We start from the raw sequence: 16,122 nt of genomic DNA, 5'->3' as shown, positions 1-16,122 counted from the left end.
AATCCCTAGAACTCATGAATAATTCTTAGGGAATTTTTAGAGAGATACAAATGAAACGTGTGCAGAAAATAAGAAAAAAAATCCAAGAAATCGTAACGCGGGGTTTTGCATGAAACTAAACCGACTTGACGACCGATGAAAAAACTGATAAATTATGAAATGTGAAGAAAAGGGGTAATTTTACATTTGGTTTTCTAAGTTAATTATTATATGATTCAACTTCATCAATTTTTGTTCTCAATTTATTTTTAAATAATCGAAATTAGTTCTGATTTTTAGTTGACCAAAAAAGTACTACTCACTACCTTTGATCTTTTCAAAAAATTTGAAAACTAATTTAGTTAATAACTAAGCACAATTTAAATAAATATTAGTATTCAAGAAAATACGATTTCACCACCTATTTCCTTACATTATATTGTATTTTTTTTAATAGGATAAATTACAACGACTTTTCTTGAAATTTTATAGGGGGTGTTGGTAATTTTTCAAACAATAAGGAGGTATTCATATTATATCAAATATCAGGGAAGGTCGTTGTAAATTACCTTTTTTAATATTTTAATTTTACCCAATCGAATTGCCAAATCATTTTATTAAATGAAAGCGTAAGAGTTAGGTGTCTTTTTCCTATTACTAGTTATCGTTGCATGTGGTTCACATAAGTATATAAAAAAACTACGATGCGCAATGGAGAGAAAAAAAAATTATGGTGAGAGAATAAGAAAGAAAAAAGTCTGTTAGAGTAAAGAAACTTTAGGTGCGAGAGAAGAAATATATTATAATTATGAGTTTAATAAAAATTTGTAACAAAAAAGAAACACGAGAAGTGATATGAGAGAAAAACAATGGGTGGTGGATGAGAGAGGAAAAAAAATGTAAATGTGAGAATATTAAAAATAAATTAGAATTATTATTCTGATCAATTTTTAAAAAAAATAAATTAAAAAATAAATATGAGTATTCAAAAATTGGTATAATAGAAGGTTGTGTTTTAAATAACAGTACAAATGTTATAAAACATGTGCAAAAAAATAAGAAGAAACAAATTTAAAAATAAACAATTTTGGTGGTCTTAGAAACACTGCTACAATCATGGTTACTCAAGGTTTTATAACAAACTCGATAAAAAGTTTTTAACAAAAACAAAAAAGTAAAGAACTTGCGAGCATGAATGGAAATATTTGAACTCACTCTCAGCAATAAAAAGTTAATGCTCAAGCTCGACTCGTCTTGGCACAACATCTAAACCTTCAAGCAGCAGGAGTTTCAGTTGACAAAACTCCCCCTCAATCGGCCTCCACTCTGGGCCTTGGCAGGCGTTTCTTCGCAGTTTGAGCACTTCAAGATTTGGCAATGCACCGATGATCTTCAGATTGCCCCACGGAAGTCTGAGACCACTTAAAGTTAAGTTTCTAAGCTGCAGTGGGAAGGCAAGCTTTTCAGGATAGACAACATCTGGTATGTGACGAGAATTATCAGTAAGTAATGGCAACGTCTCAAGCTTATGTAGTGATGAGATTTTCAGGCTGATATGATGACCATGATTCAAATGGGGAGACATCATATGAAGTTTTCAATTTTCTTAGGTTCGTAATTCTTTTAATGATGTCGCTGATGCATCTGAAGTTTCTCACTTCCATATGTCTGGAGGTTTTCTAGAAGAAAAGAATTGTTCGGAAGAAGTTGTGCATGATCAAGACTATCAAGGGAACAACTTGGTGTGACCCAAAGATGCCTTAGCTCTGGCATCACCGATATGTCCCTCGGAAGCAAGGGGCACTGCTGCAATTTCCATTTGTGATAAACAAGCATACTCTAGGTTCAGCAGCTTTGATATGGATGGCGGAAGTTGCCAAGCACAGGTGAAAGCAAGGTATCTTAAGTTAACCAGTTCAATTACTTCAGCAGGAAACTCATGGAAATTTGTGACAACTACATCCAACACCCTGAGCAGCCAAAATCTAAAATAGGCAAAGGACAGGTGAATAAGATTTGTACCAATACATAGAAGAGAACGAGCTTGGGGAATAGAATGGATTGAACTGTAAATTTCACGGGGACCCAAGCATCCGGATGAATAGTTAATCTGCGCCAAGTACTTGCGTCTTGTTTAACATCATCATAGCTATTGACAACATGACAAAGATTTTCCTTCCGTGCATTTTTCGCACAAAGGTCCCGCAAGTTTTAATCTTGCCATTACTACTCTTCTTAGTAACCAAAACAAGGCTTCTTTCAGGTACCCCTCCGCCACCTCTTCCATGCTTTTGATATATTTGGTTTCAGAAATCCCTCAGCAGCCCATAAGCCAATGATTTTCGAGACAGGGATGCCATCTTTAGGAAGACCCCCATATTCAGGAAACATTATCTCATCAACTTCCGTTGCAACTGCATTTAAATTATTTGCAACACTTCTCCAGTACTCCTGCGTTCTACTGGCCTTGGAGAGGAGCCCCCCCCCCCCCCCCCCCCCAAATACGACAACTGATAGGGGAAGCCCTCCACATTTTCGTGCAATCTCTTTTCCGATTTCTTCCAGTTCCAAATGGCGGGCTCCTTCCCCAAAACCCTTTCTGCAAAGCAGATTCCAACTGTCCTCTTCATTGAGAAAATGCATATGATAAGAGCTGCAAGAGTTGGCGTATTCAGCCACATCAGATTTTCGAGTACTCAAAACCATTACTATCATCAGGAAATGATCTTCTCACAGCATCCCAAAGCTCAGTTTCTCACATATCATCCATCACAATGAGATATCTTCAACCCTTCAGACTTTGATACAGATACACAACCAATTCCTGATCCTCCTTGTCCTCCATATCCGTGTGGAGCAATTTCGCCCAATCTAAAAGGCCTAGCAGTACTCGACGAAACGAATATTCTTGAGATACTATAACCCAAGCACGGATTTCAAATTGGTAAACAATATAACTATCATCATAAACTTGTCTAGCAAGAGTAGTCTTACCAATGCCGCCCATCCCCACAATCAACACAACCTCAAGACTGGATGAAGCTCCAATCATCCGAGTCTTTATTTCGGCCAAGTCACCATCAAATCCTACCACCACCAAATGAAGCCTTGACGAAGAAGAAGTTGCAGCAGGCAAGATACTCCTATTTTTCCAGAGATCTTTTCCCTGCACAACATGCATTCTTGGTCTGAACCAATTTTATGATAAAGTCCATTTCTTTGATCACCTGAACCCATTTTTGCTTCCTTCCAGCAGAAACCAAATGCCAACACAAAAACAGCATTTAGATGAGCAATTGGTATCCCAAAAACATGAACCGCAACAGCAACAACGCTTGGACTCTGAAGAACATTTTCCAGAACGGATCCAGATGCCAAAAAGTGTTGTGTTTTGCGAGAAGCTAATATGATATGTGGAATTCAATGATATCTTCTGCGGCATAAGCGGCAGCCATGATCCTTGTTTCCAAACTTCCTGCAGCTGCAAAGTTGCTGGCTTTATGTGAAGGAGAATTTTCGAGAAAATCTTGCAAGGAACCGACTTTTCATGGAGGGATTGGAGGAGATCATCTTTATTGTGAAAGAATCGACGCCGATCATAAGGCTGCAAGTTATCAAGAATTTGCGAGAGAGAAAGCAAAGAATTGTAAGCCGCCATCCTCACTCTCAGCTACGAGAAGAAAGTCAACCAAAGAAGACCTTTTGCTGAGATCTGATGAGTTGTTTGTTGTTAGATCCCATCTTATTATGTGTTAAATTAAAGTAAATTGATTTCTAAGTTACTCCTAATTATATGTTAAGTGAAGGGAAATTCCTATTTTATATGGAGTTTGGTTGAATCTAAACCAATTGTACGATAAGTGCAAAATACTTATTATATAGTCGATATACAGTTCAAGAAGAGTGCCACATATATATCAAATATGTCACATTTGCTTTTTAATTGGTTTGATTCGACGGAATATGATTTGGGTAAGAATTTTTTATTAAATAAATATATTTAATCTTAATTAAGAATTAATTATATTTAAATCCCTCTAAAATTATAAAATTACACTTTTCTAGCAAAAAAAACTTTAAAAATTGCATTTATATGTAATACTCATAATAGTAGAAAATATTTTTGTAGATAGTAAATAACATATATTCTTTTGAATTGGTTCCTACTGTGATTACTATTCTAAATACATTATTCTGGAAACAATCTTATGAAATTATATAAATGCAATTCCCTGATTGCATTTATATTTAACAGTTGGCTCCTCAGGTTTTACATAATTCCTTCTCATACCCAATGAATTTAGATAAACTTTTAAATAAATAGTAATAATTCGAAACTACACAAGAATAAATTTAAGAATATATCAAATAAATGATGATTCTTCTTTAGGGTTAGGATTCATGGATGAGAAATCGAACAGGCATTCAATTGGATAATTTTTATTTTTTGCCAAACAATAATTATGTTTTCTATCTTAACCTAACCCTAACTCCAGCACACATTATATTTGGGAGCCAAAACAGCAATCGCGACGGCCATATTTCGTACAAACGAACTCCTTTTAAATGGCATTCGTTATCGACTAAAAAAATATAACTATCATGCAAAGAGCTCTATAATATGATATCAAAAATACGATTAATTGCTTCAATAAGTCAAAAGTGAACAAGGTAGTTATTATATAGAGGAAAATCACAATCCAAGCGATCCTAATAAAGGTTATGCCTAAAGAAGAGCCTAAGATCATAATTTAATTCCTAAATATTCTAATGATATCTAGAAATTGGGGTTGTTGATGGGAGAAAGAAATCAAGCCAAATAAGGCAAGGAAGATATTCTCGAAAAGGAAGGTCCAAGTCAAACTTATCAAATTGATGTGGTACAACGAATTACTAGAATAACCCCACCAATAAATACTAGCCGTGTAATAGGGGGTAGTTGAGGATTAAAGTAGTACTTTACCCAACCTATCATAAATAGCATATAGTTTATTAGTATAAATATCCCCCCATTTTCTCGTTTGATGGATAAGTGTATCACTTGTATCGAACTCTAGAGTAAAGCGTGTTGTGCCCCTATATTATAAATTTAGTCGATCTCATTTTTTTAGAGCATCAATTTTAATTTGGAACAGAATCTGTGATGTTTTTGGGACGAATAATCAACAAACGCTCAGAACAATCACAATCTTCTCACCAAAAAATGACAAATGTTTGAGTCGGCACATGTTTCACAAAATTGGTCCCAATTCAACTCGAAATTTGTTGGAGACCAATTCGTGGCAATCCATCGCAAATTTAAATTGGAACAAGTTTTTGAGCATATCCGTGTTGTCACAAATTTTGCTATAGTGCTGGGAGGAATTGCGTCAAAATCGAAATCTTGGTGGGTAGATTTCATGAAAAAGTCATTGCAAAATTCATCCCAATCCATGGTGGATTTGGGACGATTGTGAGTGCCCAAAGTTTTAGCACATTTTGGGACTCAGGCAACGGATATTTTTTTTGGTAAAGGCAATTCATGCAATGGATATTTTGGTACGGTAAATTCGTACCAAAGTTGTTGCAAAATTCATCTCAATACTGTCACTACTTTTGTTTTAGAAATGCATACTTGAAATATTTCCCATTGAATAGAAAATTATATAACAATGAGGAATCGATAGAAAATTCATAGAAATATTTCAAAATTATATTTATGAGATATTATGTTATTAAAAAGGGGAAAAATATTTTTAATGATAATTTAATTTAGAGATTTTATTGAAAATGATGGTTATAAATATATAAGGGGTTTGATTGAATGAATTCTTATGAGTTAGTTAATAAATCAAATGTATCCTTGAAAAGTTTAGAACTTTGAGCCGTGTCGTTATTTCTATTAGGTGGGTCAGTCGTGATATCTGAAGCCGAGACTTTTGGCTATGTGATTATTAAATATACTAGTCTTTTGCCGGGTTTGTATTTAAAATTTTGTACAGATGGTTGTTACGCTACTTTCCTGTGAGGTTATGTGTATGCGGACATTTAGTGAGAGTCAATATAAACTTTTGACGATATATATTATCTCTTGTGATATCTATATATTATATTGATAAAATAGAATTTATTTTACGGATTGAAAAGAAATTATTTATAGAATGAATTGTAATTAGAAAAATGAAGAATAGTGATAACTAAATGCAGTGAATAGTTGGCACTACAAAACCAGCTAAAAGAAAAGCCCAGAATAGGAGTATTACTATGAATTACCTCGTTTCTTTTATTTATTGTTCTGATGCAAGCTTGTTTTGTTAGTGAGTTGCAAGCCTTGGATGCACTTGCTTTCACTGATTTTTGAACATATACAATGCTTCACAAGGTTGTTATGAATGTTTTTATTCATTTGAAATTGCGTTCAACTTTCATTTTATTAATTCTACATATTAGTCGAGTTTACCTACTTGTGAGGCCTTCTTGTTTTTTGCCACCAGTAGTCCATGTCTTGTAGGTAGAACCACCTTTCTTCTTTTTTTAACTACAAATCCCTCCCAAACACCGCAACTCACTTGTAGCAGTTTTGAAGGCTGTCAGTCAGGAGTTAATGCGTGCTTGATTGGCAGTTACAATTTGACGGAAAATGGATTTCGGGACTAACTTCCCAATTTTTTAAACAACTTTGGTACCATAAACGGATTTTCATAATCATGGTACCAAAATTAAAAATAAAATATGAGAAATACGCTCGAACTCGAGCTCGAGCCCGTTTGTAGTAAGCTCGTCAAGCTCAAGCTCGATACAGAAATTTTGGCCGAGCTGGAGCTGGAGCTTGTTTGCACCCTTGTCGGTTACTGTCGCCATTGCAGTGCTTGATGGCAAAGTATTTCATCAAGGAAAGAAGAAAAAATAAAAGATAATAATTGCAATCAACAAAATCATTTGAACAAAACTCATGGAATGACCATCAAAACTATCCTAGAGTAGAAAGTGGGTCACTGTCTGCAACTAAGCATCCATTGGAGTTTTCCTCTTCCGGTCTGGTGTTGAGGAGTCCTGCACTGGGGCCTGACCAAACACTGATCTGCATTTTGAAAATTGTCGATGGAGACGAGATCAGATTTCATTATACAAAATGTGGACAAGTTTTAAGAAAATTCGAGGGTGAATGGTCTTTGTGTTGGACATAAAGAACACTAGGACCATTGAGACGCATCTTTAGCAGAACGCCCTTGTGTGGTTGAATTGTATTATACACTTAAAACGAACTTGAAAGCAATGTATTTGGCTTGACTCTGACTCGATCCTTTTACAGCCAGGTGCATAAAGGAGAAAGCAATTATGTATATATGCATGCTTATAAGTGGAGCAGAAAAAGGGTTAGAAAGCAAAGCAATGAAACCAAATAGCAATTCACACAGCTGGGAAACAAAATCTTGTAAAGAGAAGAAGGTTTACAGAAGTCGTAAAAGGGAAAGTTGGAACTCACCCGCAGGTGGAGCATTTCTTCTGATGCTTGCAGAAAATAGACAAACAAACAGAACATATGTAGCCCATGTCGATCGTGTTTTTGTGGCAAAAACACCTACAGGTTCATAGCATAAATAACATCAGAGCAAGTTATAGCGAAAAACTAGATGGAAGACAAAAAACATAATCACTAATATCAAATTCAAGGTACACATCAAATTAGACAATAGTAGAAAGCATCTGCTCAATTGTAATCCTAATAAGGAGTACTCTATTCTGTAGTAACAAATCAGAAATGACATGCTGGATATGGTGTTCAGTGCTCTAAGAGGTTGCTAATGCACATGTAGTATTATAAAGTAGAGAAACGATCAAATTGAAAAATTCATTTCGCTATCATACAAGATATGATTCGTTGCAGATAAATGTGAAAAGTGGTGGTGAAATGTAGTAATGAACAAGGAGAAGCATGACAAGACTGTATTGAGAAGTAAATAGTCTATACCATTGCCGTGGTAGGATGAAATTCTGTCCAACCATCAGAAACTTCAAAGGAGAAAGATGTCACAACGTATATTGTTCAATTCAATAATAACTTAACAGAACCACAAGATAAATAAAAGTGCAAACATTCAGTTGATCAGATGACATTACGCAGAATATCCAAATCTACACACATTATTTTGTGCAGAGTCCAGTTGAAATATGCAGGACACAGAATACGAAAGAAAAGAGTGGAACTTAGCTAACATCCCACAAGAATTTAGGAAAATACAAACTTTGCAAAAGTTGGAAATTCTTAGAGCAACTTACGAGGCACGAAAGTCCACGCCTGCAGGCTTAGGGAGTTGTAAGAAACCACGAGAATGCAAATCAGTAGCAAAAACTGTCTGCATATGACAATGGTCTCACATTAGTACCAGACAGCAAAACAGAGGAACCGAAAGCATCTGCAACTTGCGATATCAGAACTGTCTACTTAACCAGACAGAAGATATAATAGAATCGATGATGAGATGGCGAAAATAAATGCCTGTCTATATGCAAGCGACTCTTCCAGTGGAAAAGTCCGACCATTATTATTAACATCCACCCACCCACCCTAACCAACCTTGGACTCTGTCCAAGACTGACTTATTTGACTTCTGAAGACTAGCAACTGATTTTTGTAGTAATAGTTTGCTATAGTCAGTAAAGCAGCACTATCCAGTCAATTTACTCAGAAGTGTTAGTTTGACCTCAAAGGGAAAGAAGGTAGGTGTAATATTAAATAGAGTGTTAGGTAAATGACTAATACAAACGCAACATAAAACTTTCTATGATATACAAAGTGGTGGCAGATAATGAGAGACAGCACAGATAAATAGTTCCTGCTGTGATCACAAAGCAAAGAACAATAGAGTCCTTAATTTAGGAATTAGGATAGAAACTCTCATATATGGCTTGTAGCTTCTTTGTGTTGGAACCCAGTAGCTTTGCATCATAGAATAATTGCGCAACTGCAGTACTATTCACATACTTCAGGAAAATAAAACTTAACAGTAGTAAGCAGCTGGACTAAGCAAATGTAGGGTTCGCAGCATTATTCAAAACTGCAGCGTTATTGTAGTTTCTAGAGTTCATAATGTCTTACAGGCAGCAGTGTTGCCTAACATATCCGCTGCATCCCATGTAAACTTTGCTATATAGCTTACTACAACACTGAATACATTAAATACATTTAACTTTTATTGCATAAATATTTCCCTAACTGAGAACAATTAGGAGGTTTCTTATCTTGTTTCACAACACAATACTTCAAAAACATTTTCAGTCTTTTTCAAGACATGTCACATCATTCCAAAAAGAACATTTGACTAAAGAAAATTTTCAATTGAAACCAACGAATAGGACAAAGAACCTGGAAGTTCCACAAACATTTCAAGAAAAAAACCTGACTGCTCAATGGATATAGGCTACAATTGGTGATTGTTTGGATACTAAAAAAACCAATATTTCATACAACAAGAATACACCAGAACACTCAAGATATTTGCTATTTCATATTGAAATGGAACAATCCCTACCGAAAGATACTGAAACAGTCCATCCAAAAGTTGAGGCTTCAGATATACACCACCAGTTATATAAGAAGCCTGTAGCAAAAGGTTCATTATTAACAACCAAGATATCAATGTAAACTTCCATATGATTGGATAAATTAAATTCTTAACGTCTTATAGATATGTAACCTGCTGCAGGAAAGCAGAGTGCTGAGCTCCTATTACACATGAATCTATAGGAACCTGAAAGAGGGAAAAAGGAAAAGATATCAAGAGAAGTCTATGAACTATTTAAGATTATTGAATGATATGGATTAGGAGAAACAGAATATAACAGGATGCCACTTTTGTGCTTCTATGCAACTCAGACATGCTTCACACTGCCATATGGAAGTACTAGTTCAAAAAATTGCTACCAGATAAAAAAATAATTTCAGAACTACTAGGGTCTTTCCTTCTCTATTTGTGATTGGTATCCATCTATTACTCTATCATCTGACTACCATGAGCTCTAACAACAAGTGTATGTCTTAACTGATGATAGTGATGTTTGAGAATCCAGGAGACTGATCCAGAGACGCAGTTATAATAGTGGATGATGATCCAAAGGGACAAAATGCCTTACCATTCCCTATGTCCAAGAATATGAGAGGTGACACTGATTGGTATCCATACTTGGAGATCATTTTGGCTTGTTCAATAAACATTACAAGCCCATAAGAGTTTAAGTCAAATGGATTCACATGACCGACAAGCAAACTGAACCAGCCAATGAAGATAGGGACAAATGGAATCCTATGACCCACAAGCAACCCAAATGAATTTCACTTCTGTAGCTCTTCACATGGTTAGCAACCAAAAAGTTCCAATAACTCGATGTTCATGTGGATACACTGGATGCATATATTAAATGAAAACCTCATAATTAGACTTGCGGCAAATTTAACACATAACAAAAGATTCTTTAGTTCCAGTGTTTACCATTGAGCGCTGGGCAGAGAAAATTGAATTCATGATTGCAACATACCTGCAGAAGAAAAACCGCTTAGCATAAATTGCTGGTGAAGAGTAAACTAAATTTTAGATACTTCGAAGAACTAAACAACATACTGTCCAGGTCCATCTGGAGATCCATGCAAGCATAATATCTGCCATTGTTAGGCTTTACTTCATCAGAGATGGTTTATCAAACATAACAGAGTGGATAATCAACAGACAAAATTAATTGGAAAAAGGAATTATTTCACACAGATATCATTCAAGGAACTGACGACATCTGATATTTCCACAGAAATGAAGGTGATAACTCTGAGAACACTTCTCCCACATATTATTACAATACTATTCCACTGACTAGTAGGATATGCATTCAAACAGCAGAATGCACATATATGGTTCAAGAATAGATTAAGAAGGATAGGAGAGGTGAGGGATCCAAAAGAAAATTAGTGCAACATGGAAGATGACTGTTATAGCTACATAGCATAGTATATGGTTTGTCTTAGACAACACTAAAGGTTGACTTTGTTAATTAACACTTCAATTTCTGACCATTACATCCCGTAAGGAGCTTCTTCACAAATAAGACTTTTGGGAAAGAAAAATATATTTTGGGGCAGCACGGCCCATAAATTCATCTTTCTTGTCTTTCTCTCAATCACAAAGAATAGCATTTCTTAACAACTATGTCACAAATGATAGAACCAATTATGCCGGTGATTGAACTCACCCGAGGATGGGGATGAAGCGGACCTGACCGGAACACCCTCTGAATGTCTAAATGAGTCATGCAAAGTCACAGGAAACAAATCTTTTCCAACACACATTCACTGGCAATAACGCTAGCATGTATTAGATTAAGTTATACATTAATTCTAAAACCATATAAAAAATAAAAATTTTCATGAGGATACAGCAGAGAGCCATAGACAGGGAGCCAGAGAGAAGTGAGAACCCAGGGCCATCTACTGAGTCCTCACGACAAAGTGACTCGTCCTTATTCACAAAATCTTCCAGTTTTTGAAGCAAATGCTCCGCTCGCTGGGTTTGGCCCTCTGAGGTTGAGGAATCAAATATGTAGTCACAAGAATTGTAACCAGTTGCTATTACAACCACTTGGTTTAGCTGATTCAGTAAGACTATAGCATTCAAAAATGCCAACACCTGCAAGAAAGTCATCCATTATTACTTCTATACACCAAATTCACAAAAGAAAGCACTATCAGGGAATATTTGTAAACAGATGGGACTAAACTAAAGGAAAGGACATTACATGAGAGAGAAACTTGGAGAAAGGAAGAGCGGATTTGACAGAGTTCCAAAAGAACGGGTTGGTGTCGATTAGTACCATCAGCAGACTCACATCATCTGGGAAATTCAAATGATCAAAAAACATAAAATCTCAAAAGAAGGATTAGATACTACTTTATACACCCCGTTTGTTATACTACTGTGAATGATTCACACACACACACGGAGACAAGGAAAAATAAAGAAGAACCTGTGTAAAGCTTAACAGAGACAGGAGTCATCTTCCTTTATTATCTGAAATTCAAAAAGAACAACCCAGATATTATAGGGGGTGATAAGTTAAAGTTATGAGCCACTATTCATTCAAACACCAGCACTTCAATCGAAACCACACTCCGCGAGAAAAGGAGAACAAAAGACTAAATCTTGAGTTCAAATCAGAGCTTGACAAAAACAAGCTGCTCGCTCAATTCATAGATGAAATAACATTTTCCTTCTCAACCGAGAGAGAGAGAGAGTTGTAACTCGCCATGAAACCGAACAATCGCGATTCTCGGCAATAGGATTCAGGATGGACCGTGGATTGAGTCCTCAGTGGCGTCGGAAGTAGGGTTTCACGGGTGATGCAATGTTTACTTCGCACGTCGGCGAATCTTCTCCTCCGCCGCAGACCCAGTGGGGGAAATGAGCTGAGGACTGAGGAACAACCGCAAAGCAGAACCAGGGCATATTAGTCTGACCATCTTTATTTTGTGGGGTCAAATAAGCCAAATTTTAGGTCAAAATTATGTTCAAAATAATTTAAATTAATAAATCAAGCACCTCTCAATCCATAATTCAAATTTTATTATATTCATTTAATAACATAATTAACTAATCAAAATTATAAAAATAATTAATATAATATTTGTATAAATAAGCAGTTACCAATAGAAAATTAAATATGTATTAATAAGGCAGTGCACACATATGTTTCAAACCAATATTGCAGTTATTATATTGCTGTTATAATCACAATATGTCAATCTATTGCAATCTCTGTTGGGAAATAAACAAAATTCAAGTAATACTACTATGTTTCCAAAATCAATCAAATTTTTATATAAACAAATATGTTGGGATAAAATATAACAACAACATACTACATATATTGTTATAATATAAATTTAAATCCTATATTTACTAAAGAGTTGTTTCGTGATAACTCTTGGTCCGAAACAGTTTTATCAATCGAGTCCTCATAAATTATTTCTTTTTGTTTTTAAAGAAATTATACGTCCCATATGATAGTGCATTGATAACTACGCAATTTTTTTCGAGATAAGACGGTTTTGTTAAGGAGAAAAAATCCGAGCAGAAATTGAGAGAGGATGTTCGGGTGTAGAATATGATTTCTCAAGAGTTTGTGTTGAAGGTGTGGTGTGTTCAAAGTGAAACACCAACAGCCTTTATATAAGCATCAGTACTATCTGTTATGACACGTCGTCTTTGCGTGCATGTAATAAATAATTATTTATGATTTAAAATATATTATAAATAAGAATAAGATATATAAACCAACACATTATATTTTTTAAAAATTAAATAAATAAACAAAATAAAAATTCATTTAGAAATTTTATCGACGCAAAAAAAATATTGGTGAGTGGAATTTTCATATTAGTGTATATAGATAGTATGGAACATATAGATGAGAGGAATAATTTGAATAGGGGTGGTTGAAAATACATAAGAACATTTTTGGTAATTCAAAAAATTGGTATTGTGGTGTAAATAACCGTCATTTGTGAGTGAAAGTGAAACTTTTTTTTATATATTGTATAGATAAATGCATTAAAAATCAAATTAAAATCTAAAATTAAAACAAATAATCAGCAAAAAGTTCACCCGAACATCCACAATAGGTCAGATTAGGACAACCAACAACATGTGTAGGGTAATCCCGTATTTAGTCTAGTCTTCATAACACGTTAAATGATATGTGAACCTTAAACTCAATATAAGGCGTTTATTCATTCAATAAACTTTCAATATGCGACAAAGAAAAGTAATACCCACATCTACCTTATATCCTTATCAAAAGCCCATCCCAAATAACTCCCATCATATTACTATATCGGACAAATTTCTTTCTCTATTTCCACTCTATCTAATCTATGGATTCCACTATGTACTGTCATTCATATTTTAAATTAAATATTTGTTACAAATTAGTGATTCTAAATATGTCAGTTATAACAGCCTCATCTTATCCCAATCTATTACAATCTTATATCTTATCTGACAACCTGTTACGACCTCATCTTATCATCTTACATTCTTTTGCGTTATCAATATGAATATACATCCTAATGTAAATAAATTCCCCTTGTTTAATTTTGTAGAATCCTTTACAACGTCTTGAATTTTTAAATTTTTAATCCAGGTAATTTTGATTCAATATATATGAATTGTCTTAAGTAAACATAATTTTTTTAAAATAGTATATAAAAATAAAATATAATTGGAGATCGATACCGCTAAAACTATATATTTTAAATAAGCTGATATATTTTTAGGAAAATATACTAAGAAAAAAATATAATATTTTGATAATATCCCAGAAAAATTAGAAAGAGTAAATTACAATCAACATCTTGAGATTTAACATAATCACAAATAACTTTTCATTATTTGAAAAATTACAAATACCTTAATTTTAATGTTCGTCTAGCAACGAGTCCATTTCATTAGTTTCCATTGGGTTTCTGAACTATCCTAGCTACATCCCATTTTGAATTATAAATTATAATTTTATATACTTTTTAGAATTTTTAAAATATTTTAAAAAATATTTCCTCATTATAACAAGTGTAAACTAGTAATTTCCTCATTATTTAGGGATCACATAATTACTTTTTATTTAAATAGAATATTTATAATTATGACAAATTTTATGAACTCCCGTCATAATTTACCATAAATAAAAATATGAAATTTTGGATAAGAGGAAGCAAGGGTTCCCGTATAAGCCAATTTTAATGAATTATTGTTTCTTTGCCGTATTTCAAAGGTAAGGTACGTGAGGTATCATTGTCCATACACTGCAAATACTGACCCTACTTGGGAACAAGAATCATAAATTGACTTACTTTTATGATTATTCAATGGAATATTATCACAATTATCATTGCATTCTAAATCAGTTCAACCACTAATTACATTAATATCACATCTTAATCAATTTCCCCTTTTCGATTAATAATTCACAATCTTTATTGGAATATTATGATGCCATTATCATCGCCATAATTCCCGTGTTCGTCTCATAATTTTCTCCTTTGTACTATTTATATGTGCAAAAAAATTCTATTATGAGTTGCTGATTGACCTTAGAACGTTTTGACAAATTCAGCTCGAATCTTAATTAGAGGGGTTTGTTTTGTTGGGTTTATAAATTTTTTAAAATATCTTATAAAATATTAAAAAGCTTATAAGAAATTAATTAGTGCTTGATAAATTTTCAGTAGAAGGGTTTATAAGATCCAATTTGTTTAAAAGAAATTAAGGATTTGCTGAATTTTTTTTGTGATTTTAACAAGTTAATTTAAATTAATCCTGAATTTAATATTACTAACATTTTGTGACCTCAATGGTCTTAAATATAAACACTTCAGTAGCTTATTTTAAAATTTTAATAATTTGCTTTTGCATTTAAACTTTTCTCATAAAAATGTAACAAATAACCAAATAAGTAAATGCAACTCTTTTCATTAATTTTATTATTATATTTTTTTTTGGGTTTTTATGTTGTCGATATCTCAAAATATATTAAATATAAGATTTATGACTTCTTAATTTGAAAATAGATAAATGCGGAACTTGTTATGATTTATTATTTTATTATTATATAAAATTTAATAGTTATTGCACGATACCTATAATAATTCTAAATATGTTATTTTCTATATTATCCTCAATTTTTTATTCTTGCCTTTTTCCAAAACAAGTATCAAGGGGCAATATAATAGACAAATGTAAAACTTTCGGGGAAGAATATTATAGTACGAATCATCATAATATTATATTTGTATCATATAATTAGTAAAGTATCGAGTTATTAATTTAATCCGAGTGAATTAAGAGGATTCTTCCTTACAAAAATTAAATGGGGGGAAAAACAATACTAGAAAAGAGTCTAATAATAACATTACTCTTATAATTTTTTTTAAAAAAAATTGACAATCTAAAGTAGATTATAGTACAATTTTTACACAATATTATTTAAAAAGTTTTATGTGCAAAACAAAAAACAAAATTTAATGACAATAATATCAGAAGGGTATATTGGTAAAATGCTGATGGCACCAACCACAAAAGGACACGTGGCAAGCGACTGTGGAAATCATTGAGAACAGCAAAGCGG

The 16,122-nt window shown here is 33.5% G+C and overlaps 2 protein-coding genes across 3 annotated transcripts; both read right to left on the bottom strand.

The window, feature by feature from the left end:
* Positions 1-1,210: 1,210 nt before the first annotated feature.
* On the bottom strand, positions 1,211-2,685 carry LOC148787320 (putative disease resistance RPP13-like protein 2). The gene is made up of 3 exons (XM_088883569.1): positions 2,258-2,685; positions 1,719-1,964; positions 1,211-1,529 (listed from the first exon to the last, which is right to left on the bottom strand). Exons 1-3 carry the CDS (start codon positions 2,683-2,685, stop codon positions 1,211-1,213), a joined length of 993 nt encoding a protein of 330 aa, XP_088739695.1.
* Positions 2,686-6,841: 4,156 nt separating this feature from the next.
* On the bottom strand, positions 6,842-12,456 carry LOC105179413 (basal transcription factor complex subunit-like protein). 2 transcript variants are annotated; one of them, XM_011103035.3, is made up of 12 exons: positions 12,247-12,456; positions 11,968-12,011; positions 11,740-11,834; positions 11,381-11,630; positions 11,197-11,243; positions 10,578-10,615; positions 10,449-10,494; positions 9,657-9,710; positions 9,492-9,560; positions 8,239-8,315; positions 7,445-7,540; positions 6,842-7,039 (listed from the first exon to the last, which is right to left on the bottom strand). In XM_011103035.3, the coding sequence occupies exons 2-12, from the start codon at positions 11,996-11,998 to the stop codon at positions 6,964-6,966; spliced, it is 879 nt and encodes a 292-aa protein (XP_011101337.1). In that variant the 5' UTR covers positions 11,999-12,011; positions 12,247-12,456; the 3' UTR covers positions 6,842-6,963. The 2 variants fall into 2 exon arrangements, with proteins under 2 accessions (XP_011101337.1, XP_011101336.1); XM_011103034.3 differs by having other exon boundaries at positions 11,968-12,456.
* Between the last annotated feature and the right edge of the window lie 3,666 nt (positions 12,457-16,122).

The sequence above is a fragment of the Sesamum indicum genome, linkage group LG8 (assembly GCF_026168435.1).
Source record: "Sesamum indicum cultivar Baizhima isolate 11 linkage group LG8, ASM2616843v1, whole genome shotgun sequence".
NCBI classification, from domain to species: Eukaryota; Viridiplantae; Streptophyta; class Magnoliopsida; order Lamiales; family Pedaliaceae; genus Sesamum; species Sesamum indicum.
The sequence above is the reverse complement of the archived record's forward strand: the minus strand, read 5'-3'. Positions and strand labels throughout refer to the sequence as shown.